At 38.1% G+C, this 25677-nt stretch overlaps 1 protein-coding gene across 7 annotated transcripts in view; it reads left to right on the forward strand.

Moving 5' to 3' along the window:
- Nucleotides 1–25677, forward strand: part of TTC37 (tetratricopeptide repeat domain 37) — a 50003-nt gene that overhangs the window by 15624 nt on the left and 8702 nt on the right. For 6 of the 7 annotated variants that reach the window (XM_027708775.1, XM_027708770.1, XM_027708774.1 and 3 more), the window contains exons 13-37: nt 586–672; nt 762–865; nt 979–1105; nt 2801–2980; nt 3399–3523; nt 3992–4245; nt 7886–7988; nt 8797–8985; nt 9907–10051; nt 10213–10291; nt 10407–10468; nt 10577–10633; nt 11742–11810; nt 12725–12799; nt 13420–13561; nt 14812–14905; nt 15479–15556; nt 16821–16945; nt 18595–18718; nt 20186–20404; nt 21197–21269; nt 21894–21947; nt 22054–22165; nt 23465–23593; nt 24203–24324. In XM_027708775.1, coding sequence (XP_027564576.1) covers nt 586–672; nt 762–865; nt 979–1105; nt 2801–2980; nt 3399–3523; nt 3992–4245; nt 7886–7988; nt 8797–8985; nt 9907–10051; nt 10213–10291; nt 10407–10468; nt 10577–10633; nt 11742–11810; nt 12725–12799; nt 13420–13561; nt 14812–14905; nt 15479–15556; nt 16821–16945; nt 18595–18718; nt 20186–20404; nt 21197–21269; nt 21894–21947; nt 22054–22165; nt 23465–23593; nt 24203–24324 — 2928 coding nt within the window. The remainder of the gene's footprint in view (nt 1–585; nt 673–761; nt 866–978; nt 1106–2800; nt 2981–3398; nt 3524–3991; nt 4246–7885; nt 7989–8796; nt 8986–9906; nt 10052–10212; nt 10292–10406; nt 10469–10576; nt 10634–11741; nt 11811–12724; nt 12800–13419; nt 13562–14811; nt 14906–15478; nt 15557–16820; nt 16946–18594; nt 18719–20185; nt 20405–21196; nt 21270–21893; nt 21948–22053; nt 22166–23464; nt 23594–24202; nt 24325–25677) is intronic. The other variant, XM_027708776.1, reaches the window with a different exon arrangement.

Raw genomic sequence — 25677 nt, forward strand, 5'->3', positions numbered from 1 at the left:
CTCATCTTTCTGTACTCAAACTGTGTATTTCTATCCCTGCCTCCTTTCTACATTCTTGTGGTTTAGACCGTTCCTACCAGCTATAGTGTAATTCAAACATTTCTTTCATCTCTGCTTTTTTAGGTTTTGTTGCAGCTCTTTTTCACTCACAATTCTAATTTTAGAAGTTGTTGCTTTTGACATTGTCTGGTCTTCCTCACTGCTGCTGGGCTCATGCAAGTTCTGTGGCTGTTGTTCGCCTTAATTTGAATTATTGTTATAATCCTGCTTCGTATGTCCTTCGTTGACTTGTCATTAGTCATGAAGATACTTTAAGATAGCATGGTTGCTTCCCCTTGTTTTTTATCTCACAGTTTCATTGTTTTTTGTTGTTCTTCGTGCTTCTGTACCTTTGTCCTTGCTCTCTACAATCTTATACTTGTTCTTTGTCAGAATTATTCTGTCTAAGTCTTTTCTGGTGTAATAGAGAAAGCATGCAAATGTTTTCTTTTCATTATCTTCATGCAGTCTGCCTGCTTTTCACACCTTTGATTTCTTAGTGTGGGGAGAGAATAAATTGATGGAGTTTATTACTTGGTTTTCTAGATTGTAGATGCAAGCAGTGACCCAGTGATTTCAGCTATAAGGGGCCAGGCTTATCTAAACAAAGGTATAATGGATGAGGCTTCTAAGGTTAGTGCTTTATTGTTATTCCTGTAAGCTAAGTGCAATTCTGGGTTTCATGGAGGAAATAACTAGGGAACAATTACATCCTTTTTCAGATTTCACAAGAGCTTCTGTTGTCCCACCCTGATCTGGCTGAGTCCCATGCTCTAGATGGTTACATCCATTATTCCCAAAAGAACTATGAACAAGCAAAAAGAAGGTAGACTTTTTTTTTTTCTGTCCTCTAACAGGGGAATGTTATGGGGGACTAGAATATAGAGTTTTTCAGCTTTTCAGAATTTGTCTGATCTGGCCTGTGTTCCTTTCATTTAGTTTTCTGAATGCTATTGAAAGAAAGGCAGAAACTGCAGAGTATCATCAGTACTTGGGGCTCACATACTGGTTCATGAGTGATGAGACAAAAAAAGACAAAGGAAAAGCACTCACTCAGTTCTTGAAGGTAAAGGCTGCTTTAACTGTTTATGTAGAATTAGTGTTTTTCTATATCAGAAACCAAATATGGAAAATATGCTGAATGGAGTGACAGACTTGAATATTCTGCTTGTTACAATGTATAAGCCTCCAGAGCCTGTAAAACAATTTCAGCTGTGCAAAAAGGCATTGTAGGGAGCTGTGCAGCTACCTGGAATCTCCTTGCTTTTGTTTTCTTCTTTTCACCTACTTCTTGAGGCCTTTGAATTAGCCAAACATAGTGGTGATTTCCACAATCTTCATTCCTTGAGAGTTGGAATGTTGAGGCCTCTTGGTGACTGGCATAGATCTTTGAAGACATTTAGAAATGGGGAGGGCAATATTCAAACTGGAAGAAAAGTGAGGAAGGAAAAAAGTTGAGAATGGTGTTAGAGATTCACTGTCTGTCCATGGATTTAAGTCTGTAAACCCCCACAATTTATATGCTTTTCCTGATCTTTTGTTTTTTAGTGATTGTGGCTTTTTCTCTGAACATAGATTTTAATGTGAATCCAAAAGATTTAATCTGACATCTGTGATGCCTTAAGCCCCTAATGCTTTTTTATTTTTCTATTTTTCTACCTCATAAGTTTTATAGGTAATAGAAATAGACTTTAGAAACCCTTTCTCCCTCCTCCCTGTAGCACCCCTCAGTTTATACATTCCCTAATCCTCTCACCCTATCCCCATATCTAGTAGAAAATGTTTAGTCTTTTAGTCAAGGCAGGCCTGTCTTGTTTGGAGAACGCTTGTATCTTGGCCTAAACCGCAGGACAGAGTCAAGGAACTGGGTCACCCTGCTCTCTGTACGCTGAAGATGACGAAGATGATGAAGAGGGGGTCCCAAAAAGCACCCCAGACCCAATTCCGAGAGGCGGGCCAAGGGGGTGGACCAGGCCAAAAGTTAGAGGATGGACACACTTGGGATTGGGCAGATATTGCTATAAATGTGACATCTTGGGCACAGCCCGGCGCGCGCCGTGTAACATCTATTGCCTTGGCATAATTAAACCCTTTCTTATCTCACCCCAGCTTACGGCTCCTGAATTTTTTTCGTAGCACCAGCTGAGCAGGCATCATCTGTATTGATAACATGGGAGTATACAAAAAAAGCATTGTAAACTTACCATATAACTTCATGATAGGTATTAACAACTCAAGTCATTGCCTACTGTTTGCACTTCAATTACAGCAGAGTGTACTGGTGAGCGTAATTGAAGTGGATAGTACTTTTGGTTTTAAAATATGTGTTCTTTATTATTATTGACAAAGGTGTTTGCTGCTGCTTGGAGGCTGTGGGTTCTTAAGTATAAACAAATCAGCCAAGTGCATCTAAGAGCTTAAACTTTAGAAAAGGCTGGATTAATGGGGATGTAATATGGCAAGAATATGAGCATAATGGTTGAAACAGTAGAATATGAAAATTATGGGATGTTAACTAGCACAAATTGTTAGTACTTTGTGTACAAAATGGTTTGTGTCATGAGGTTTGTAGCATATTTTGCAGATACCTAAAACTCACGTAATCTGAGTGAATCTAAAATAAAGTTTGACAACTCAGTATATCACAGAAAGGGCTTAAAAAAGTTGATAAGCAGAGATTAAACAAGTAGTTATCACTGGACCTGTCTATCACCATAATCTTTCAAACTGCTGTCTTATATTGTGTTCATATTTCCTACAGGCTGCAAAATTGGACAGCTACTTGGGAAGTGCCTTTTTTTATTTAGGTAACTACTACAGAGACATTGCTGGAGATAAAAGTAGAGCTCGTGGTTGCTATAAAAAGGCTTTTGAACTGGATGAAATGGATGAAGAATCTGGAACAGCAGCTGTAGACTTAAGTGTGGAACTTGGAGACATGGTATTGTCCATTCAGAATTTCAGATTACTGCCATTTTGTTTTTCTATTAGTTCTTCTCTTTGAGGAATCACTTCAGGTTTCCTTTGTATTTGAGAATAAGATCTGAAAACAGATATTCTGTCATTGCTTATTAGCTTTCGTAGGTGGACCTGCTTCAATTTTATGCTCCAATTTTGAACTAAATTTATCTGGGGAGAAGGGTAGGAGAACCATTGGAGTCATCACATGAGTGATGTAGATGAAGAATTTTTTCAACAGGAAACATGAAAAGAAAGCTAGGGCATTTTCCATATTTAAATTGTGTCACCTCTTTTTTCCATCCTCCACCTTGCTGCTTTCAGGAAAAGCCTACAAAGTCATTAGAACATTTAAAAAACATATCTTGTTTACTAACTTGGCATTTTTGGTGCTTTGTTAGGATACTGCTCTGTCAATCCTGAATGAGGTAACTGAAAAAGCAAGCCCTGGTACAGCAAAATGGGCCTGGCTTCATCGTGGACTTTATTACCTAAGAAGTGGTCAGCCGTCACAAGCAGTAGCTGAGTAAGAGAACTGGTGATTGGTTTAAGTCCTTTTCTATAAATCTCAATGAAACGGTCTTTGATCATAGCAAGTTTTGAAAATAAGTTAGCTGATTATAGGATTGCTTGTACTAAACAATGGGAAATGAGTCTGAGTGAGCTGCATCTCTCATCTGTTCCAGAATTCTTAGAATATAGTCCTGTTATCATAGCAGTGTTCTGTACTAACAAGCCTGCTGACAGGCATCGACGAGCCTGGTATAGCACTGAATAATGAGCCACGGTTAGGTACAAAGCCTGAACTTGTGTAATGTCCTCTGAAGATGAGAGTGGTACTATGCTGTGTTTAAAAGTTCTGTATAATTGTGCATTTGTGTCCTGAGAGTATATAATGCAAAATTAGTGATCTGAGAGTATGTAATGCAAGGAAATACTTATGTTAAGTTGTATCACCTTTTATTTAAATAAATTTATATCTTCATATCTTCAGTTTGCAGGCAGCTCTCAGAGCTGATCCAAAGGATTCCAACTGCTGGGAGTCTCTAGGGGAGGCTTACTTGAACAGAGGTAGCTACTCAACAGCTCTGAAATCCTTCAGGAGAGCAAGTGAGCTGAACCCAGGGCTCATGTACAGCACTTATAGAGCTGCAGCACTTGAGCAGATTCTAGGCAAATATGAAAATGCTATAGCTACCTATCAAGAAATTTTAAAGAAGACAGAAAACTATGTGCCTGCGCTGAAAGGTAACGTGTCTGAATTTGAAAGTGTTAACTCTTTCTCCCTCTACACATTGTAGTGCTTCAGTCTTTTGGAAGGGTTCTTAGGGTATTGAGGTTTTCCTGGATGGAAGGATAGGATTATATATTGGGTATGTAGAGCCATGTGATCCCCTGCATGAAAGCTAGTTTGTAGTAGCTGTCAAATATCTGAAGAACTCTTAAATCATGATGAGTGGGAGTGATTATTTCTCTTTCAAGTAAGTATGAAAGGTAATTAATCCTTGGCCTACCAGGCCAAGTGGGTGGAAGAATTGAGGATAGACAGAGGAAGACCACTAACAGTGCTGCAGTTTCACCTAACCAGTAAAACATTGGCTCAACGGGCAATGGAATCAGACTGCTATTTCAAAGAGGAGGGCATATACTACTTTTCTGCTGCTCCTGATCATGCATTCCTCAATTCTTGTGTTAGCCTAGTGATCCAGAACACTTTGAGCTTCTACAAGTACTGAAAAATAGCTGTAAATTCCAAGAGGTCTTGCAAGTGTTAGAGATGGCAAGAGGTAGAGATCTTCAATATACATGGCTAGAAGCAGAGAGAAATGGGTCTACTGGAACTTCTTCCTCGTGATGGAACTGTGATTCTAAAATTATATAATACGGGGATTACGTAAAATTTTAGTAACAAATTAACAAATAACAAAACAATTATCAAAATAACAAATAACAATGAATAATTGTTCTGTTTGCATTTTCCCTGCCACTTAGTCTTCAGTCATTCTCACCCCATATCCCTTTCTGAAAAAGATGGTTTTTGCTCCTTGATACTGGTATGAATCTTCAAGTATTCCTTCATTGTATGTAAGGCCTTTTGATTTTTGGGTGAATCTAAACTAATTCTTGTAAGGCTTAAGTCAGAAGTGTTGGGTTATTATTGCAACAGTAGGCTTTTAGTTGAAAGAGTTGGTCTGGTTGACACCTCTACTTCTGCCTGTATAACTTCATTGATTAGATTTTTCCAGACTAAAGTGACATGGCAAAAGCTCCATGATGGAGTTGAAGAGATAGGCAGTTTTACTAGTTGTTGGGCAAGAAGGCAACAGCTGACTGCAGCAGCAGTTTGTAAAGATCTTCTATAGAAGTTTGCACATGTGTATGGCCTTTTTAGTGTCTGTAGGTAACGGCTGACAGTGTTACTTGGACTAAAATGCTTTGAGAATGTGTAAGTACATAGGATTAATATTTCCCCCCACAGTTGCCTTTATACCTACGCTTTTCTTACATCTCCCATCTTTCTTCGTAATTCCTCATCCTAATATCTGGTTTGTGAGCTCTGGATCCTACTTTGAGTCTCAAAACAGTCTTCACTTTCTTAGAGGCTGTTCACGATGTTTAGTCTGGTGTGCTAACTTCTGTGGACCTTCTTAAAACTCTCTGAAGTTCTTTTGCTTTCTCATCAGTGTTTTTCTGCTACTGTTCTGATGGGTTTAAACAGTTTCTGAGTTGTTGGAAGCATTGTCTCCTAGTAGGTGAGAGAATAACTATACTTGACTGCATCTTTTCAATGTGTTTTGGTTTTGTGTTACTAAATCATATGTTTATTCTGCCTCTGCTCTAGCATATCTTTTAATGTATAACTTTGGGGAATAAAATTGATTTTGGTTTTAGATTATAGGGTGTCTTGACATCTGATAAGCTTATGATCTTGGGACTTCTGTGTGGTCAAGCCATACCTGTTGAGGCTAAGATAAAGATGCTTGCAAAACCTAAGTTTGGTATAGGTACAGGGTACAATAGCATGAGGAAAATAGCTTCAGAGCTGTCAGTGTAATAGAGTGAATGGTACTCATATTCAGTGATTTACTGCCAGACTGAATCACTGCTGGTGCCAGCAAGATATAAACCAAGCAGTTACTGGTTCCAAAATGCTAGAAATTGTGCCATGAGATGCAGTTCCTTTTTAACAGTGGGATTTATTTCCATTTGTGGTGGGTTGACCTTGGTTTCCAATCTTCAGAGTGCAGAGAGGCAAATCTAGTCTCTCGATCCACAAGTTCGGAGGTGAGAAAGGTTCAAATATAGCTGGAGCAAGATTAAGACACAAACGAGGCCAAATGTTGGTAACCAAAACTATAATTCACTTTTATTTCCTATTAAAGAGGAGAGAAGGGAGGAAATATGAAAGTAGGACAAAGCAAAAGGTAATTACAGAAAGCAAGGTACAGTCACCACCATGGATCCAGTGGCGTCCTGTAGATCCATTCCTCTTCTGTCCTTCAGTGGGGGAGATCTCTGTCTGGGCATGTCAGGTGCTTGCTTATATACAGGCTGGGTGGCATGCTTTACGGTAGGCTATAGCAATGGCACGTTTGCCACGTATAGACTTACAGCAATGGCACGCCCGCCACAGAGTCAGTAGCAATAACACATTTACTGCACGTAGGGATTGGTGTTCACGTGACGTTCACGTGGTGCACTTAGAGTCTGTAGGCTAAAGCATTGGTATCTACATAATGTGCACGTGATATACCTTGTTTGTGCACAGAGTCTGCAGGTTGTGGTTAACTGAACATCTTGTTTTTGCAACCGTTGTGTGGCTGCAAGTCTTCATGGTGGAGCTTAGGTGATGGCCAAACAAATTGGTTTTTAGCAGTTCTCTATTTTTTGGCAATTCTCTACACCTTGTCCGGACACCAGCTGCCCACCAAGCTGTTCTGTCACTCCCCTTCTCAGCAGGATGTGAGCAGAGGAGAAAATAAGATGGAAAAAAATTGTGGGGCAAGATAAATGTAGTTTAAAGAAAAAGCAAAGGCCCTATGCGGAAGCAGAGGAAAACAAAATTTATTCTTTATTTCCCATCAGTAGGCAAAGTCCTACCAATTCTCATGAAGTAGGACTTCAGTCTGCCCAGCATTGCTCTAGAAAACAAATGTAGTAACAAATGCCCCCCCACCTCTTCCACCTTTCTCTTAACTTTTATTGCTGAAGAGATGTGATACGATATGGAATATCCCTTTGGTCAGCATGGGTCAGATGTCCTGGGTGTGTCTGCTCTCAAGATTTTGATCACCCCCAGCCTACTACTGGAGTGGGGGATGGCAGAGAGACCGCCTTGGTACTGTTCCAAACACTGCTCATGAGCAGCCAAAGCCAGACCCAGTGCGCCATATGAAGTAAATTCTTACATAAATAGGATTAAATAATGTTGGCTTCAAGTATTCCTGAAAAATGACTTCCCTTTTGCCTACTGTGACATTCTTTTTTCTTCTTTTGTGTTTCAGGAATGATTTTTGACATGTGTAAACTGCAAGTTGTTGTATTTGTCAAAGACTTGCCAACACAGAGCAGATTGCTCATGAGGGGTTTACTTACTATTTGAGGACAAACCCAACGCTTAAATGCTATGGTTTTTATAATTAATGATGTTTATTTTAACATGCAAATTATTCTGCAGTTCACACTTGACAAGATAGATTAAAAGCAAAATCTCTGTTGTGAGCATTGTAGGTCTTTTGATTTTGTGATAAATTTATAATCTGTGCAGGGCATAAATCTTTTTATAAAGCAGAACACTGAGCAGGCTTCCACCTTCCCTCCCCACCTTATTTTTAAGCATATCATAAAAGCATCTCTTTTCATAGGGGATATTTTCTTTTATTTTCAGGACTTGGTGAATGCTATCTCATGTTGGCAAGATCAGCCCTTGATAACTATTTGGATAGGAAGGCTGTGGATTACATAGAGCAGGCTCTTGAATATTTTACAAGGTTAGTACTAAATACTCACTTATTTAATTTCTGATGGGATTGTGCATTGACAGGCAGAAGAATAAAAGTTAAGTGTTTGAGGATTTTCAGTTAAACTGAATCAAATGGACCAGGACTTCTAATCTAGAAGTGAGAATACGCTTATTGAAAATGGTTTGAATAATTTCTAAATGTAGGCTGCTAAAATGAATGGCTATTATAGAGTTTTATTTTTTTCTGTTAAAAGATACAGAATCATTTGATTATAACAAAAGTGTGAAATGACACACAGTTCTTTTCAGCAGTCCTGATATTTAGGACTGGAAGGAGGGGATTCCTACCAAAAATAGTGTATAAGAGGAAAATATTCCTTCCTTCCCTCAATCTTTTTGTTTTACATTTCATACAAAATGCTTTAGTGTCCTAATTTAAGTCTTGAAATAACTACTGTTGGAAAAGAAGGTCCATCAGGTTTCTGCAGATGAGTCGTGTCTTGTAATATGACATGGTAGTTCTCTAAAATGCAAGGGAGTGTGTAATCAGCTGACATGTTGATAGATAATGGCTACTTTTTAGAATTTTAGTCCCAACGATGTTGGAATATATTGGCATTTTGCGGTTTCTCTTTTTTTTTTATTTCTTTCTTGATTTTGACCTTTTAGACCTATAGCTTGAATAGGAAGAAACTGAATTTAAAAAAATCAAACAGCTCATTGATAAATTGCATTTGAGATTTTGCCACTCTTCAAAGTGGTGAACTTCTCTTCAGAAAAGGATATTGAAGTGCCTGAATGAGTGTTGTGTGGGTTTTCTGTTTAATTAATTACAGGGCAATAAAGCACTGTCCTGATATATCTTGCCTCTGGAAACTTCTTGGAGATACCTGTACTAGCGTGCATGTTATTTCACCAAGCAAAGTGCATGTTCAAGTACTAGGATCCCTTCTTTGGGGAAAAATGGGTCAAAACACAGACAAACAGATGCTGAAGAAAAATGAGCTGCTCATACTGGGAGGAAGGTAATACTGTTTTTGTTATCAAGAGCTTCTATGCAGCTTGAGACTCTATGGAGTGTCAAATATTCTAGAGTACCTAATTTCTGGAAAATGAAAAACATGCTGATCTGTTGACACCTGCACAGTGGGTAAATAGATTCTTGTGTTTCTTCCAAGTTACACTACTCATTTCAGGGTATGTTTCTTGTATTGCCACAGTGGCTATCAGCACTTCATCTAGCACCTGCTTTTCTCCTTGTTTCTGTCTCTAGAGCATGACTATATCCTCCCTGCTATTCCACAAATCATGCCTCTTTAAATGGAGTGATTGTAGTATTTGCTAATTCTCCCAGGACAACTGAAGACCAAGATAATACTTCTAGCTTTCTGTCTGTACTTCATTCTTGTAAAAATGTCATAAATTTAGAGGTTTAGAGTACACTGGAAGAGGAAATTCCTTGTTTCAAAGTTCATGATCTAGAAAATATTTGCAGTATTTCTGCAGCCTCTTCTGTGACTCCCTCTGAGCTTTTTGGAGGTGGATGTGTAAGATGAAGAAGTGTAGCTGCTTAGTGAATCTCAAACACTGTCTGTAAAGTCAGATAGTTCCTGGGGGAAGTCTGATAAACTGTAAAAATGACTGAGGTTGTTTTAAGTAAAAGCATACATAATGTAACAGACAGAGCTTTGGTTTAATGCACACCTGCATAACCACACCTGTGGCTTCACAAGTGGTGGGGACTACCAGACTGCCTTTAGACCAGGATAGATTCTATGACGATAAGTGTCTGAATGAAAATGTGTTAGTTGATTTTTGCTTTCCATAGTTGTCTGGTTTTGTTTTGCTGGTTTAGATTTTTAAGCACTGTTTTGAATGTTCTTTCGGCTTTCTGCTCTTTATGTAGAGACTTGGAATAATTGATTCTGTGATTCATGTTTCTGTAGGTGTTATGGCAGAGCTTTAAAATTGATGCCTTTGCCTAGCGTATGGTGTGATCTTGGAATAAATTATTATCGACAAGCAGAGCACCTCACAGCAAGGGGCACTGACATGAATGAGATCAGTGAACTGCTAGAGAAGTCTTTGCAGGTATTGCCTGTTTTTCCTGATACATTCTTTAAATTGATGTTAGCGCTTCTCTTCATACTCTCTCTGTCCACAAAAAAATCTGCATCTCTGAATAAGTAAGTGCATAAAGACTTAATTTTTGCTCTCCTAATGATTATAATCCACATTTTAATTTCTTCCAGTGTCTCAAAAAAGCTGTAAGACTTGACAGCAAAAATCATCTTTTTTGGAATGCACTTGGTGTAGTTGCTTCTTGTAGTGGTAAGTCTTCGGCAAAAGGCCTAGCTCTGTACTAACCTAAATTGGAAGGCAACTTGACTAATGGTGTTTTGAAATTCAGTTAGATCTAGCTCTCCTTTTTTCTTTCTCCCCCCAGCTATTGGGAATTATGCTCTTGCTCAACATTCGTTCATCAAGTCTGTTCAAGCTGAGCAAATTGTGAGTGCTGTAGGCAGCTTCCATCTGTTTCAAGTGGGCATTTAAAACTTCTCCCCTGATGCAGTGTTATTTTTGAATAGTGATTTTAACTTTATTTGTTCTATCTAGAATATTGTTGCCTGGACCAACTTGGGGGTTTTGTATCTGGCAACTGGAAACATTGAGGTAATCTATTTCCCATCCTCAAATATTATTTCCCTTTCCATTTTTTTTAAGGGTGTATCTGCAGATAGGAGTGTGGGGAAACTGAGAAGAAAATCCCTTTCAAATTCAAGAAATGTACTTCCTTCAAAAGAAATTAAACTGGTACCCACACTTTACTTCAGGAACGCAAATGAATAACATATTTTTTCTGGAGGGAGTAAGGTTAAGTGTGAACTTGTGCTGCATTGGCGAGGTTGCTGTGCAAGCAACTGGATGGAATGAAAACTTATTGGAAGGACTGAGAAGTGGTTAGTCAAACTGGAGCATGCCAGGTTTGACAAAGAACTTTTAGTTGTCACAGACTGAACTTTCAGTGTTTGAGTTCCCGTAAGTAGCTACTTTCTGCTCATCAGCAGATGTGTGATTTACTGTGACACTCTAACCTTACAGAGTTTCTCTGGAGGAAAATTACAATACATCTTAAGTGAAGCCTGGAGCTCTTATGCAGCTAAAGAACATCCTGTCCTATTTGTTGGTTAGAATTAAAGAAATCTTATTTAATTGTAAATCTGATGGTCAGAATTTTTTTTAATAAAAATAACTTGATACTACAGACTGTTTGCTGCTTAGACTACTAATGCTAGCACTTCCTTCACCTTGTGCCAAATTGAGGAACTCTTAAGCATATGCAGTTAATAGGGAGATGACTTGTGCATGATAGTCAGTTTTATGCTTTTGAAAATGCATGTGTTTAACTGCTTGCATTACGGAAAAGCAAATTTTCAAAACTGGATCCTCCAAGAGTCATATTTTTAAATATTACTTGTTCCAAGGGTTAATTTAGCTTCTGAACTCTTCTGGTGTTACGAGAAGGAAGTGTATTTGGAAGAGAGGGTAACCTTTATGTTGTAAAGTTTTCAATGTATTTTTAAATTTTATTTAAGACTAAACCTGTTTATTTCTCTGGGCAATGCATTGTTCTGTGTGGCACAGTCGATGTTTTAGTAGTGACCTAATTTGATCCATTAAATCTCTTCTAATACCTGATAATGTTAATACTTGTGTGTACTCAGATGAACTCTGTTACCGTACCAGGCAGTTCAATAGCACTGTTATCTTTGTTTTACAGCACGCTCATGAAGCCTTCAAGGTAGCCCAATCTCTGGAGCCTTCTTACTTGCTGTGTTGGATTGGGCAGGTATGATGAAAAATCGTAAAACTGTGCACCAAAACCAGTTGTCAAAGAGTAGACTTGAGCTTCATCCTAATAATTGGCACTTATTCATGTTCCTAAAAATTGTTTGAAGTAAAGGGAATTTATACTTCCTTGAAGATGGATAGGACCTTTGTTTCCATAGTGGTGATACAATGGAAGCTACATTCATAAGATACGTTTGCATAATGGCTGATGATGTGAGTTCAGTAAGCAACTACCAATAAAGCAATCACTGTTAGTGCTCTGAGGCTTTTTATTGACAACTGTCAACAAAGCGCTGTCTTCATAAGGTGATAGTTATTTCAGCTTCAGCTGTACGACTAGTTCATTATGTGGAACCACCTAATTCTCTTCTCAGCCCCTCCTTTCTAACACCACTGTTAAAACAAGTAAAACTCTAATGTACCTTGGACAAAGCACTTTGCACTTTTTGGGAAGTCCCTTCCTCCTGTACCATTGAGAGCTGATGTGCCCCTACTGGTATCTAGACCAACTGTGAATAGTTGAGGTACTTATGACTCATACTCTTATGATCACTATAGGTGCACTTCATAGTGCTAATGATCACCTAATTGAAGCTGGATTCTAGAAGAGAACTCTCACCATCACGTTGAAAATTCAGCTCCTGTCACATGTTGTTATAAGTTGTTGTAACACACACAAGTCTTTGTATTGAAGAATGTAGAGTAGCAGCAGAAGACTTTGAATTACTGATGTGCTGGTAACTGCTTGTGCCCCTTTTAATTTTGTTCATTTTATTTCTAAAATCTTCCTTGGAGAGTATGAGGAAAAGAAAGTGTCTTTGTGTTGAATGTTTAAGATATGCCTGACATATCGTAACTGAGTCAATGTCGCGATTTTTAAAGTACCTGACCACAGCTCCTTCTTCTCTATAGGCTCTTATTGCAGAGACAGTAGGCAGCTATGATACTATGGATCTCTTCAGGCACACAACTGAACTCAATATGCATGTGAGTATAACAGTTGTATTGTTCTGAAGTTTTTGTATATCCAATCTCTCCACTTAGAAGATTTAATTTTTTAAAAAATAGGCATCTCTTCGATAGTGAAACTGTTACAGTCATGTTTCAAACGAGATTGGTTTATTTTCATTTTGTTGTTCCTGGCTTACGCTGGCACTGTATAGCAGACAGTTATTGTATTAAATGCCTTAGTCCCAAAGGTCCAAGAAATTAGTTCCGTAGGTAATGAGAAAACAATCTTTGTGTTCCCACAGACTTGGACATAGATCAAAGGCATAAATTATAAGTCTTTCAGGAGAGAACAAGGACCTTGAGTTCCAAGAAAGTAGAGGACTTACTCCCTTAAAGCTTTTTTTGTTGTCATCCCTACAGTGATGCAGCGAATTGGATGAAAATTTAAGAATTTACTTTGCCCAAAGGGCAGGTTAAAAGTGTGTGTGGAGTAATTCAGTTTGGTATTTTCTTCTGCTTAACACTGATGCAGATTTTTGGCCAAAACTCTGTTCTAAAACACAAAATTGTTATTATAATCTCTAATTATTTTACTGTATCTTGAGCAGGTTTAATGACTCCTCTTTTGGGGGTTGTTTGTTTGTTTGTTTCTTGAGGCTGAGGGAGCAAAAGGCTATGCCCACTGGGTATGTTCAACACTGCAGAACAAAGCCAACAGAAACTCTGAACTATATCTGTACAACATTGTAGAAATGAATGCAATTCCAGCAGCCCAGGTGGTATTGAGCAAATATACAGGTATGTAGTTTAAATACCCTTCTAACCTGTCACGCCTAACAGATGCATTCAGAATGAACAGATAAACCTGTAGTGGTATCTGGACAAGAGAGGTCTGGCTGAGTTGGGGAGAGGCTTTTGAGCTGTAAAGTAATCAAAACAGGGTAAGCAGACTGTTGACTTTTATTATCACACAAAAATGAAGCAGATGTGAGTTCTGTTTGCCTACTCATTCGAGTAGATTTTGTTTCAAAGACCAATGAAAATAGGGACCAGGGCCTTGTCATGCTTGTCATAAGGTGTTCGCTCTCAGGCTCCCTTTGCATGTGTCTGTATGCATAGGTGCAGATAGATGCTAAGTCCTCTGCCTCTGTGCCATGATGCTTGGCTGAAGACTCTTCTTGGGTGCTGTGTAACTCCATAGCCTCAAGCATATAATTGTGTTAACCTTCAGTAGGTGACAGACCATGGTTTTGCACATGGTTCCAAGCCAGCCTACCCATTGGAGTAGGCTTGCATATGTCTAGCCTTGAAAGTAGGCGTAGCAAATGCGGATTTTCATTAATCTGCAATTATTACTGTAAATAAATCATTTGAGTAATCTGTTGCTGACTTTTGAGAGCTAAAAAATAAAGTGCAAGCCCTCTAAATGAGATAAATGTGAGACTGTATTTCTTTGTGCCATTCGTAAGTGGACTGCTGGAGGGGCTTCCTTCCTAGTCTGGGAAGAAAAGTTACAAGTCTGAGATGAGATGACAGCTGAGAAGTCTGTGCCTTACCCGTTTTGTAATTCTGTGATTAATTGCTAAGATTAGAAGAAACCAGAGTGGGTCATCTGGCCCAACCTCCCTGCTCAAGAGCAGAGTCATCCTAGAGCACTTTGCACAGAATGGTTCCAGAGATGTAATATTAAAAATAAACAATAGGATTCTATTAGTATTTTACTAGGGTCAATACGAGATGAATACTTTCCTATTTCATGAGGGAAAAAAAAAGAAACAATGTGTGTGCTGAGAAACTTAAAATATTTTGAGTGCATTAGTTTTGTGTATATTTTAACCATTTTTGAGCTAACCTGATGTCATGTTGTGGGTCTTCTATCCCTTCTGTATTTGCCTGCAGCTTGTCAAAATTACTCTAGTGAGCAACTGACAGAAACACTTGGCAAAGGATTTTGTACATATGCATACACTATAGCTTCAAGGTAGCAAGCTTTTTGTAATGCTTTTTCACAGTTCTTTCTGATCCTGTTGTCAATTCTGATTTTCTAGAAAGAAATCCAGACGATGCATCTGCTTTCACAATGCTTGGTTATTTGAATGAGTATCTACATTTGAAACAGCAGGCAGCGTATGCCTATGGGAGGTAAACTGTACACCCTTGGAAAGCTTACTTACAGAAGCTCATTGACCTCTTTTCCATGCACCAGCTGAAAAACTTAAGGATTTTTCTCTTCCTTAAATAAACAAACCTTACTTTGTCAGTTCAGCAGTACATTTCAGCTAAGTAGGGGGAGGTGTGGGGTTGTTCCTATACCAAATTTGGAAATGCAGAACACAGAACTGGAAAAGTAAAGATGTTCCAAGGCTTATGTGTCTTACCAGGACATTTAACTAATTCACTGTGTGGGATTTAAGTAAAATCTTTGGAGTTGGTAAGCTTGGTTTTAGTTTTATTCTCTGTCCCATTCTAATCAATGGATGTGGTAGGGCTTTGGGGTTTTTTCCCCTTCTCTCTTGTTTTCAAGTGGTAGAGGAATGTAGCAATGAAACAATGTTTGGTGAAGGTGTTTGTTGATGCATTAAAACAGTAAAATAAGCTCTATTTGTGTTTAATGAGCATAGAAAAGCTTCTGCATAAAACAGTTGTCCATTCTGCTCTGAGAACTATTCTCAAAATATGCAGATGGTAATTATTTTTGATTGTGGTTAATTTCAGGGCAGCTTCATTGCTGAAAAACTCTGAGGATACTGAGAAATACAATACAGCAATACAAAACTATGGCAGGTCACTGTGGTAAGTGTTGACATATTTTCCGAACTCCTGACTTCAGTTTTGGATGGAGTGAGTGCAGTGGCACAAAACATGGTGAGGCTTAAAGATGAAAGGTCATTGCTAAAAGTAGTCTATTAAACATCATTCTTAACTGTAGACAGGTTTGACTGAACTTCGTATTTGCTCCAGAAATGTGTAGTGTATTAAAAAAAAAATCAAATTGCAAGGAATTGCTGTATGTCTTCAGAGGTATCAGTGATTCCTTTATTATTAGCTTGATACTATGGTGGCTTAATGTAGCCTATACAATGTAGTCTCCAGAATAAATTGTGATTTTATTTTTTTTAGGTTTTTTTTACAGTCTCCACATGTGAGATTTGTAATAGGCTTAGTCTAAATAAAATAGCTACTTCGAGGTTTATTCAAGATCCCTTCTGCCTGCCCTTTGCATTTATATTGACTTGTATAACCTGCAGCATGTGTGGTTTGGGTGTTGCATACATTTGTGTGATTTTTCTGCTGCTGAACCCCTCTGCTATAGTCCTACTCACAATTCTAAGTTCCCTTCATGATACCCTTCTGGTTCTGAGGAATGCAGGACACAAGTCTTAATAGATGAAGACTTTCAGACTTGTCTTTCATACGAGATAGGTCAAGCTGTGCTAATTAGATATTTGTTAGCTCTCTTGAGAAACCTCATATTCTTAAGTTTCTGTACATGATGCTGGAACTTCTGGCCTGTGGTGATGTGATAAGTCATTAACTTTAGAGAATATTTTAGAAGCAATTCTAAAGCTGTATATCTGTTGATTTCTGTGTAAAACTTAGACAAGAGCAAAGCTCTAGTAATTATTAAGTAGTTTAATAAACACAATCCTGTATTATTTCCTTCATAGTGGTCTTAGAACAAGAATGCTTTAAGGTCTGTTTGTATGTGCACTTGCCTGTCTGTGTGCATGCATAGTTTGATTTGCTTTTTTCATGTTTCTCTTTTGCTATTTTCTCCACTTCCATTGTGTTGACCATTAAGTGACATCTGTCGTGCAGATGGGGAGGACTTTTTCTTATCAATTATTCTTCATGCAACAGATAGTTGGAAAGATTAACTGCTATAACTGAAGAAGGGTGGTGAACATTGCACATTCTTGTCTTAATATTGCTCTTTTCCTGTGGTGTCTGCTAAAACTAGTGTGTAAAAGTGGATACTGGTCTTCAAGGACAGTTTATGTGAATCATAGCAGCTGTTGCTACATGCTTCATACCAGTAATTTTATTTTTTTCACAGTGCCCTTGATCTTTGTGATAAGGCCATTGAAGTTTACGCATCAATACCCCTAACTGAGTTTGATGGCATTGTGGGGCTAGCGTTAGCTTACTTCAAGAAAGGACTCTTAGAAGAAAGTATCAAAGGTAAAATTCAGAGCATTATGGGGCACTTCCCTTGAGGTTAATCTTAACCAAATTTGTTTGTCTGACCAACTTAGCTGTCATTCAGTTTATTTTGCTCTTTCAGTCCTCGCGCGTAAGTACAAACTCCACAACTGTTTTAATAGCTTGAGTACCATGTGCAGTTTTGGGTACCGCATTAAGCTGCTGGCATACAAGGGAGCACCATGTGGATGGTGAAGGGTCTGGACGGGAAAGGCTTTTATGAGGAGTGGCTGAGGTCACTTGGTTTGTTCAGCCTGGAGAAGAGAAGACTGAGGGAAGACCTCATTACAGTCTTCAGCATCCTCTGGAGGGGAAGCTGTGGGGCAGGTATAGATCTCTTCAATATCATGAAAAGTGACAGGACTCAAGAAAATGGCATGAAACTGAACTGGGGGGGTTAAGTTAGATAATCAGGAAAAGGTTCTTCACTGAGAGGGTAGTTGAGCACTGGAACAGGTTGCCCAAGGAAGTGGTAATGGCACCAAGCCTGTCTGAGTTCAAGTTTGGACAATGCTTTCAGGCACATAGTGTGATTCTTGGGGTGTCCTGCTCAGGGTCAGGAGTTGGACTCGATGGTCCTGATGGGTCCCCTCCAACTCAGCCTATTCTATGATAATCATTAGGCAGTTCAGCAGGGTGCTAGAAACTATTCAAATGTACTAAGGGAAGCTACATTTCTTCAAGTGCTTAATTCTTGTCCATTAAGCTGTTTTTGTCTTAGCCTCACTTGATCTCAAATACAATGACTTTCCTGGATGAATCATTCCTAGTCTAGAAAAAAGAAGACTGAGAGGTGATCTCATCAATATACGTATCTCAAAGATGGGTGTCAAGAGGATGGTGCCAGACTGTGGTGGTGCCCAGTGACAAGGCAAGGAGTAACGGACATAAACTAGATAAGTTCCACCTCAACCTGAGGAAGAACTTCTTTACATTAAAGAAAGTTCCTGTGCACTGGAACAGGCTGCCCAGGGAAGTTGTGGAGTCTCCCTCTCTGGAGACTTTCAAAACCCACCTGCACAGTTCCTGTGTCACCTGCTCTAGGTGACCCTGGCTTGGTAGAGGGGTTGGACTAGATGATCTCCAGAGATCCTTTCCAACTCTAACTATTCTGTGATTCTGTGATAGGAGATTAATGTGTTGTTCTGAGCACTTTAGCTTTAGTGATAAATATGATTCTGTGTCATGGTCTGCATTGCTAAGATGTGAGACTTCACAAAAACATATACTGAATTATCACTGTTGAAGTGTAAGCACTCAGAAAGGAACAGCTATGTCAGTGTTTTAAGTAATCTTGTATTTTGATTGGAGTGATGTGTGCCCATCTGAAGTGCTATTTCATAAATGAGCTATCACAGGGAAGTATTGCTACTGTGTTCTTGAGGCTTTTTCTTAGTATCTCTATACTGCTTTTCAGTTCTGTTTCCACTTGCTGCATATTAAACAACTCCCAGGCTCTAAGCAGTAAATCTGTGAGTCTTAGTTGAATTTTTTTTTCTTCTGCTTATGATTTGAGGTGTGAAAATATATTGAACCTGAACCCAAAGTGTCTCTCTCTTTTCTAATACCATGCTTTACAAAGGTGGTTTTTTCTTCTACTTCAATTCTGAGTCTTGAATTTTTACCAGCCTATGAAAAAGCCCTGTCTGTTGCTGAGTCTGAAAAAGATAGAGCACATATCCTGACTGCCTTGGCAATAATAGAATATAAACAGGACAAAGTGGATGCTGCAAAGACACTGCTGTTTAAATGGTGAGTAGAGGGAATAATAATCAGAATGTGATATCTTATTGTGCTGCTGAATCCTCACATTTCATTTTTGTGGGAACTCAGGTGGATATTTTCTTTTTGTATTGCAGAATAAAAGTGGAAATGGATGCAGTGCTCTTACTTCTGTGATATATCTGGTTTTGTTTTGTGGCCTGTGTCTTCTACATTTTTAAAGCAGTATGGAGTGAAAGGGCTGGGCAGTTTGGATGTCCAGCATCCTTGAATGATAGTTTTGAAAACTTTATCTTTTAAGATAATATTATTTTGTAGTTTACCTAAGCACCAGGCAGTATTTTTGCTCTTTAGCTGTAAGACCTCTATATGGCTAGTGAAAACAATTTCAGTTTCAATAGTAGGAAATCTCCAGAACAGTTGTGTTCCAAGCATCATAGACAAGGACAAGCCTGTAGCTTCCCCATGAAAAGAAACAGATCTGTATTAGTTGTGCTGTTAAGTGGTGAATGTCTTTTGTTTTTTTCTTCCAGATCTGTGTAACCTAAAAGCCTGTGCATCGTTGTAAGTCTCCTGGTAGCTTCAGATTAAGAGTTAACATTTCAGCCTCTCAGGGTCAACCCTTTGTCAGTAGAGAACTCCAGTAGTGGCAGTACAGTACACCATTTTGCCAGCAGACTCCTGACATTACTGAAATAGTGAAGGTCCATTATCTAGTACACTCTAAATCCCAAGTTACTCATGATTAGATAGCTAGGAACCTGATATTTCCTACATCCTATAAATTACTGCAGAGTTCTGTTTTTGTCATAAACATCAACAATGAGTTTTCTGGATGACCTTTTTGTGTTTAAAAAAAAAAAAGGTAGTTAATGATTTAGGAAAGAAACATCACAGTGAATATGTCTAGATCTGAATTGGAAGCACAATGCTGCAAAGGTATATGGTGGATTTTAGTAATAAGAACAAAAATGGTGCATTCTGGTCCAATAGACAGATGTCTCTGCTGTCTGGAATGCATGCTAGACGACTTAAAGGGCCTCAGTAGGACCTTGAACAAGAAGCTACCTTTTTAATTTCTCATAGCCAGCTTGGCACAGAGGCTTTTAATAGTGAGTATGTCTTGATATCTTCCTAATATGATAGAATACCATTTCTTACTTGTCAAAGAGTGCCTTCTGCTTATGTTTAACAGCTCTTGATTTTTTCTTGCTTAGTTCTGAAAACAAAACATAGAATCAGAAGCTTATATTCTTGTCTTTTTTTGAAGGCAAAAATAATCATTAAGAGCTTGATTGGGAGCCTGTAGCTACCTTACCCTGAAGGATACAGATCTAGCTTGATCCACAATCCCACAGTGAGAGACTGTTAATTCTGTATATCGTTCATGATACATAGGAGCAAGAGGACTCAGAAATACACAAGTACTCTAATGTTAACAGCAAATTTAATTTGTGCTCCAAAATAGTGTCTCTTTCCCTCTCTCTGGTTCAACAGCTCATTAAAGGAACCTAGTATGGAAAGCCTGAAGGCTTTGTGCACAGTAGGACTGGTAAAGCAGGATGCAACACTTGCAACAGCAGCCCTAAAAGAATTACTGAAGCATGAAAAAGGGGATGATGGAATTTATGAGCGGTGCCTTACTGCATCTGCTGTTTATGCATTACAAGGTAGAAATGTGAGGGTCCAAAGAGAAGTCTCCAAAGCAGTACACAGGTAGGTTTTGTCTGACTTTAGATTGCCCTGTAAATGTATTGCTTTGATTACACTGAACAGTAAGCAAACCTCTGTTTACTTGCATCATTCTTCTAAAAAAAAATAAATTTTAAATTGTTTTTCAGAGGTGAAGTCCTCATTTAAGGTTGTAGCATCAGCTGACCAAAGTTAGCTTTCTGATATATGGCAGAAGTTTCATGGCTTATTCAGTATTTTCTGGTTTTGTTTTGGTGACTTCTTTGATAGCTAGATTAGTTCACTGTTCTATGAAAGCATCTTTCATTATATGTAGCATAACCTTCAGTCTAGAAAAGTCTCTAGAGTCGTTATTTAATATGTAAAACCAGCCTTTAAAGCTATCTGTTCCATTAGCTAAATGTCTGTATTTAAATGTGTTTTGATTAGCCTTACCATTCTGTTCCTTTAAGAAAAACACACTTCAGTCTCTCCAAGTGTTTTTGGAAACAATTCTTCATGCAAATTATATTTCTCCAGCTACAGTTAAAATTCCTTGTTCTTCACACTATGAGGCAAGACCTGTAGTGCTAAAGTTTATTTGTTTTCTTCCCATGAATACTGATATGCATATTGTACGTTTTGTTTCTTTAGTTAGCAATATAACTTCAATATTGTGTTGTTTGTTTTGAATTACTACCCATGTCTATTTTCTACTACACTTCATTGTTTCCTTAATAGAGAAATTTGGTATCTATAGCAACTGCCTACTGAGTCATGGAAAACCAGGTGCATATCTAAATCAGAAAGTCTAATATCTTTTTTTTTTTTTCCCAGTAACCCAGATAATCCTGCCCTCTGGTCTCTTCTATCTCGAGTAGTTCCACTATTTGCATCACAAAAGGCAAAAGTAAGTGCATTGCTTTAAGATGTGTGGTGTTGACATCCTGAGTAGTCTGTGTTGTTTTTTAACTAAAAAAAACCCACACCTTTCAGTATGTGAACTTTCACTAGTTAATATGAAATCTTAAGGCTTACATACGCAGCAGTGCACAGCCACATACAGAAGTTATATACTATTATTTGCATCTTTCATGAGGTAACAGCTCTTGATCTTGAAATAAACTTAGAGGAAAAGTATGTTAGAATTATTCCAACAATAAAAGGCTGTACTATGTATAATTTTCTGTTTAGTTTTATAGAGATGTGTGTAAATAAATATATATTAAAATTTATGTGTTCAATTTGATTAATCTAGTCAATTTCACTTTTCACGTTAGCCAGTGTTTCCTTGCCGCTTTTGTGCTTGCTATTATCTTTTTTCCAAATAAATACTCTTTGTCTTAATTTATGTTAATTATGTAAACAGAAATAGCACTTGAAAACAAACTCCTTTGTATATGGGGCTAATATCTGAAATCTGCAAATTCTATATTCATGATTAACAAAGATAAAAAGATACCAGCATTATATTTTGCATACAATTAATTAGTCATGTAACCAAATTAATTGGGGTTTTTTTTTAATCCTGCAGGGGGGAGCTGTGGCAGGAAATATCTCACATATACTTGATGCAAACCACGGAAAGGTTTGGCTTTCTTAAAATGAAGATTTTGTAATTCCCTAAACAATCCTAAAGTTAATTGCATCTGATCACTTACAGTTTTAAGTGACTCTTATGTTCTGTTTTGTAGGAAGTCCTGCTGAATATTGCAGTTAATCAGTTGGCAGCAGGATGTCACATGCTAGAAGATGAGAAAAACAACCCTATAAAAAATATCCAGAGGGCCATCCACATCTGTCCAGGTTACTCTTGTTCTTGAACACAGTAGTGATTTTTTAATTTTTACCCATCAAAAGCAAAATTACTGGATTAAGAAAAGTAGATTTCTTTTCTTGGTTTGGTTTATTGCTTAGGGTTATCCTTGTACGTTTTGGGGAGAATGCTTAGAGTTGAAATTTTCATTGTCATTCCAAGTCATTCCCATTTAATTCCCATTGTCATTCCCATTCCAATGGGAATTAAACCAGACAAGAAGAAAAATATCATTGGGTTTTAAGACTTGTTCTGAAAATATGGGCAATTTCTTAATCACTCAGTAGGAGAAGACATTAGTATTATTTAGTATGTTAGACAAAATTCCCTTAGAATTACCCTATGCAACACCAAGCAGAAGAGAATTATTCATCTAGCTTGAGAATTTGGATTGGAAAGGTTCTGTTACAATGTGCAGGTTATGAACTATAGACAACTGTTCTCTTACTAAATGGTGTTCTTCCTTAAGTGTACGAAGCAAAAACCTAGCGTGGTTTTCAATTTCTAATTTGCACTTGATGAAATACCAAAATGTTGTTTCTTCTGCAGTCATTTTTCTCTGATGCGGAAGAGTGACTGCAAGTAAAAAAATTTCAGTTACTTTCCTACAGGAACACACAAGAATATGACTGCTAATCAAAAGCAGTATACTTTGCATTTTACTTTGTTGAATCTTCAAGCTTTGTTTCATTTTGCTGGCAAATTTATTTATCTTAGGGATGAAAATGTACATAGATGAAATCTTTAAATAATCACTGTCCAGTTCATGACAGAGACTACTCTTCCAGTAGCAGGTGTTCTCACACGGCTAGGTCAAGGTAAAGCTGACAGTGGAATTAGCTGGCAGTGAAAGTAGGTACTTAGTGCTGTAACTTTCATGTTATTGGTCAGACCAAACTGATTCTGTATGACTGAAAGCTGTGGATGGCATCTTGGGATTTTTGCTGCCACTGTTACAGCACTAAGTGATAGCCAAGGTTGATCTGTGTAGTCAGAAATAAACTGGCAGCTTCAGGTTAGCACACTGGTGATTATGTAAAAATACATTGGTTGGTTTTAGGAACAGAATCTTCCTTTTATAATCTGGCAAATCTTACTAGTTAGAGGCAAGTAGTTATCAACTTCCTTGGGCTGAGTTCTATTACTTGTCTTGTTGTTGCTATCTCTTATTTACAGTGTATAGTTCCATTGATAGCTATGTTGTTGTGCTTTATCTGGTAAAGACCATTCTAAATGAACTACCAGTGTATTTAGAATGGCATGAGTTTCCTTTGACTATTCTTTTCTAGATAATCCTACTGCCTGGGCAGTGCTAATGGCAGCCTGTCATGCTGAAAACACTGTTGTCTGTCTAAACAACACTCAGCCGAAACGAACGGGTCTAGAGATGACACTTGTGTCTACAGTTTCAGCCAAAAGTAAGCTATACAAGTTTTCTATTTAAAAAAAATAAAATAAAATTGATCCGAGCTTGCATTACTATTCTGAACTTGCAAAGAGGCTGAGGATTGCCCAGTCGTGAGTTGAGCTGTAACTGTATTTTACACATAAAAAATGCTAAATTCTAATGCACAGCTAGGGTTAGTTACTTAATGGCAGCTTGCTTTCCCCTCCAAAGCCTCAAATGGTTTTCTAAAATAGTACTTCTGAACTCTGATGCCTAAATGGATGGTTATGGGTGTATTACATTGCAGCAACACTGCTTACGAGGAAAGACTAAAGTACCCTTGGGTTCTGTAACTTTTCCAGTAGAGGCTCAGTCTTGCTCAATGTCCGTAGTGTTTTGAAAACTGCAATTAAATTTCCATGTTTGATTAATTGTTCCTGAATCATTAACTCAAATGGTGTATGCATTTTTCCCATCTTGCTTTTAATTTTACCATCTTTCAATATTTCTTCTAATGAAGGAAGTCATGTCAGATTAAAACTCCTAAAAGTTCTTCCTTACCAGATCTGGAGCATGTGGCCATGGTGTGGCACTACAGCATAAACACTAATCTGTTTAAGTGTTTTAACTGTCTTTGCAGCTGGGGAAAGTAACCTTCCTCATAATTATGTCTGTATTCTGGAAGACTGGTGTCTCTGTCAAGCTATTACCAGTCTAGAGGAGACTGGTAAACTATCAGAAGCTGAAGCTCTTTGTAACAAGGTATGATGGTGTCATGCTGGCAGATTGTGGTAGAATTGTATAAAAATAATTTATGTGCATTATACAAAAAAAAAATCTTTGACTTAGCAGCTGTCTGTTCCATCAGAGCTACAAATACAGTAGTTCACAGAATATTCGGAGTTGTAAGGGATCATTGAGTCCAACTCTTAAGTGAATGGCCCATGGGGGCATTGAACCTGCAAGGCTGGCATTATTAGGACCATGCTCTACCCAACTGAGCTAGTTGTTGCTATATTCTCCCTTGACCAAGATGCTGCAACACTGAAACTGTGTTAATAGTTGAAACAAGTAGTGTATGTCATGATAAAGATAAATCTGCTCTTTCTGCCTAGAATTAACCTAGAATTAAGCAAAACATTACAGAAATTCGAGGCAAGAAGTTCATGTAGGAGACTTTGCCTGGGACTTTACTTCCTGCTGTGTTGAGTTGTTACTTTGTTTCAGAGCCACAAGTTTTTGTAAAAAGAAAAGTCTTGAGGAAATGCAGCTGGGGAAGGGGACTGGGGTGTTATCAACTTTCAAGTGTGTGTTTCATGTGTTCATGAACAGAAGACTTGGCAAAAGATAAGCAAAAAAGCTGTTGAACTCAGCAGCACACATCCTTGACTTTCATGAAGGAAAATTACTAATCCCATGCAAATGTGCTCCTTGGTTTCGGCATTTCTGTATTAACAGGGATGAGAGTTAAAAAAAACCACAAAAAAAAGCCAAAACAAACAGATTTGTTGAACATGCTGGTTTTCAGGGGAAAGTACTTTCTTGTCTCTCTGTTTGCTTGGTGAGAAGGTGTTTTTCTTTTCTGGCTACCGTGTCTACTGACCTGTCTTCTATTAATGATTAATGATTCTATTAAAGATCAGAGATTTCTAAACATACAAGGTATGTCCTTCCCCCCATGTTGTCATGGGGGGAGGTTATGGAGGGGTTTGCATGTGTTTTGTTGATTAAATTGCCTGGGGAGAGGACAGTCAGTGCCTACAGTTAGTGAAGAAAAAGGGGAACATTCTCTGGTACCACAGACTCTCAGTGATGGTTTTGGACCTTAAAATTCTCAGAAAGCCATATAACTAGGGATGGTGAGTTAGGCACTGCTGTCATTCAGTTTGAGATGGGCAACGTGATTCTGCACTTGTTCATGGGGGAAAATTGCAGCAAATTTAGGAGCTTCTATTGTGTTTCAGAAAGTCTCTGCATTCTTTATAAAGCAGCAGCTTGTTAAGGATTCACAAGCAACATATTTCATTTTATAAAAAAAAGAGATGTGTGAAAAGTACAAGTGTTGTTTCTTAAATCTGCTTTGAATTATAATTCTTGAAAGTATTCTGATTTGAG

This window comes from Neopelma chrysocephalum, unplaced genomic scaffold (genome assembly GCF_003984885.1).
Source record: "Neopelma chrysocephalum unplaced genomic scaffold, ASM398488v2 Primary Assembly neopelma1_96523, whole genome shotgun sequence".
Taxonomy (NCBI): domain Eukaryota; kingdom Metazoa; phylum Chordata; class Aves; order Passeriformes; family Pipridae; genus Neopelma; species Neopelma chrysocephalum.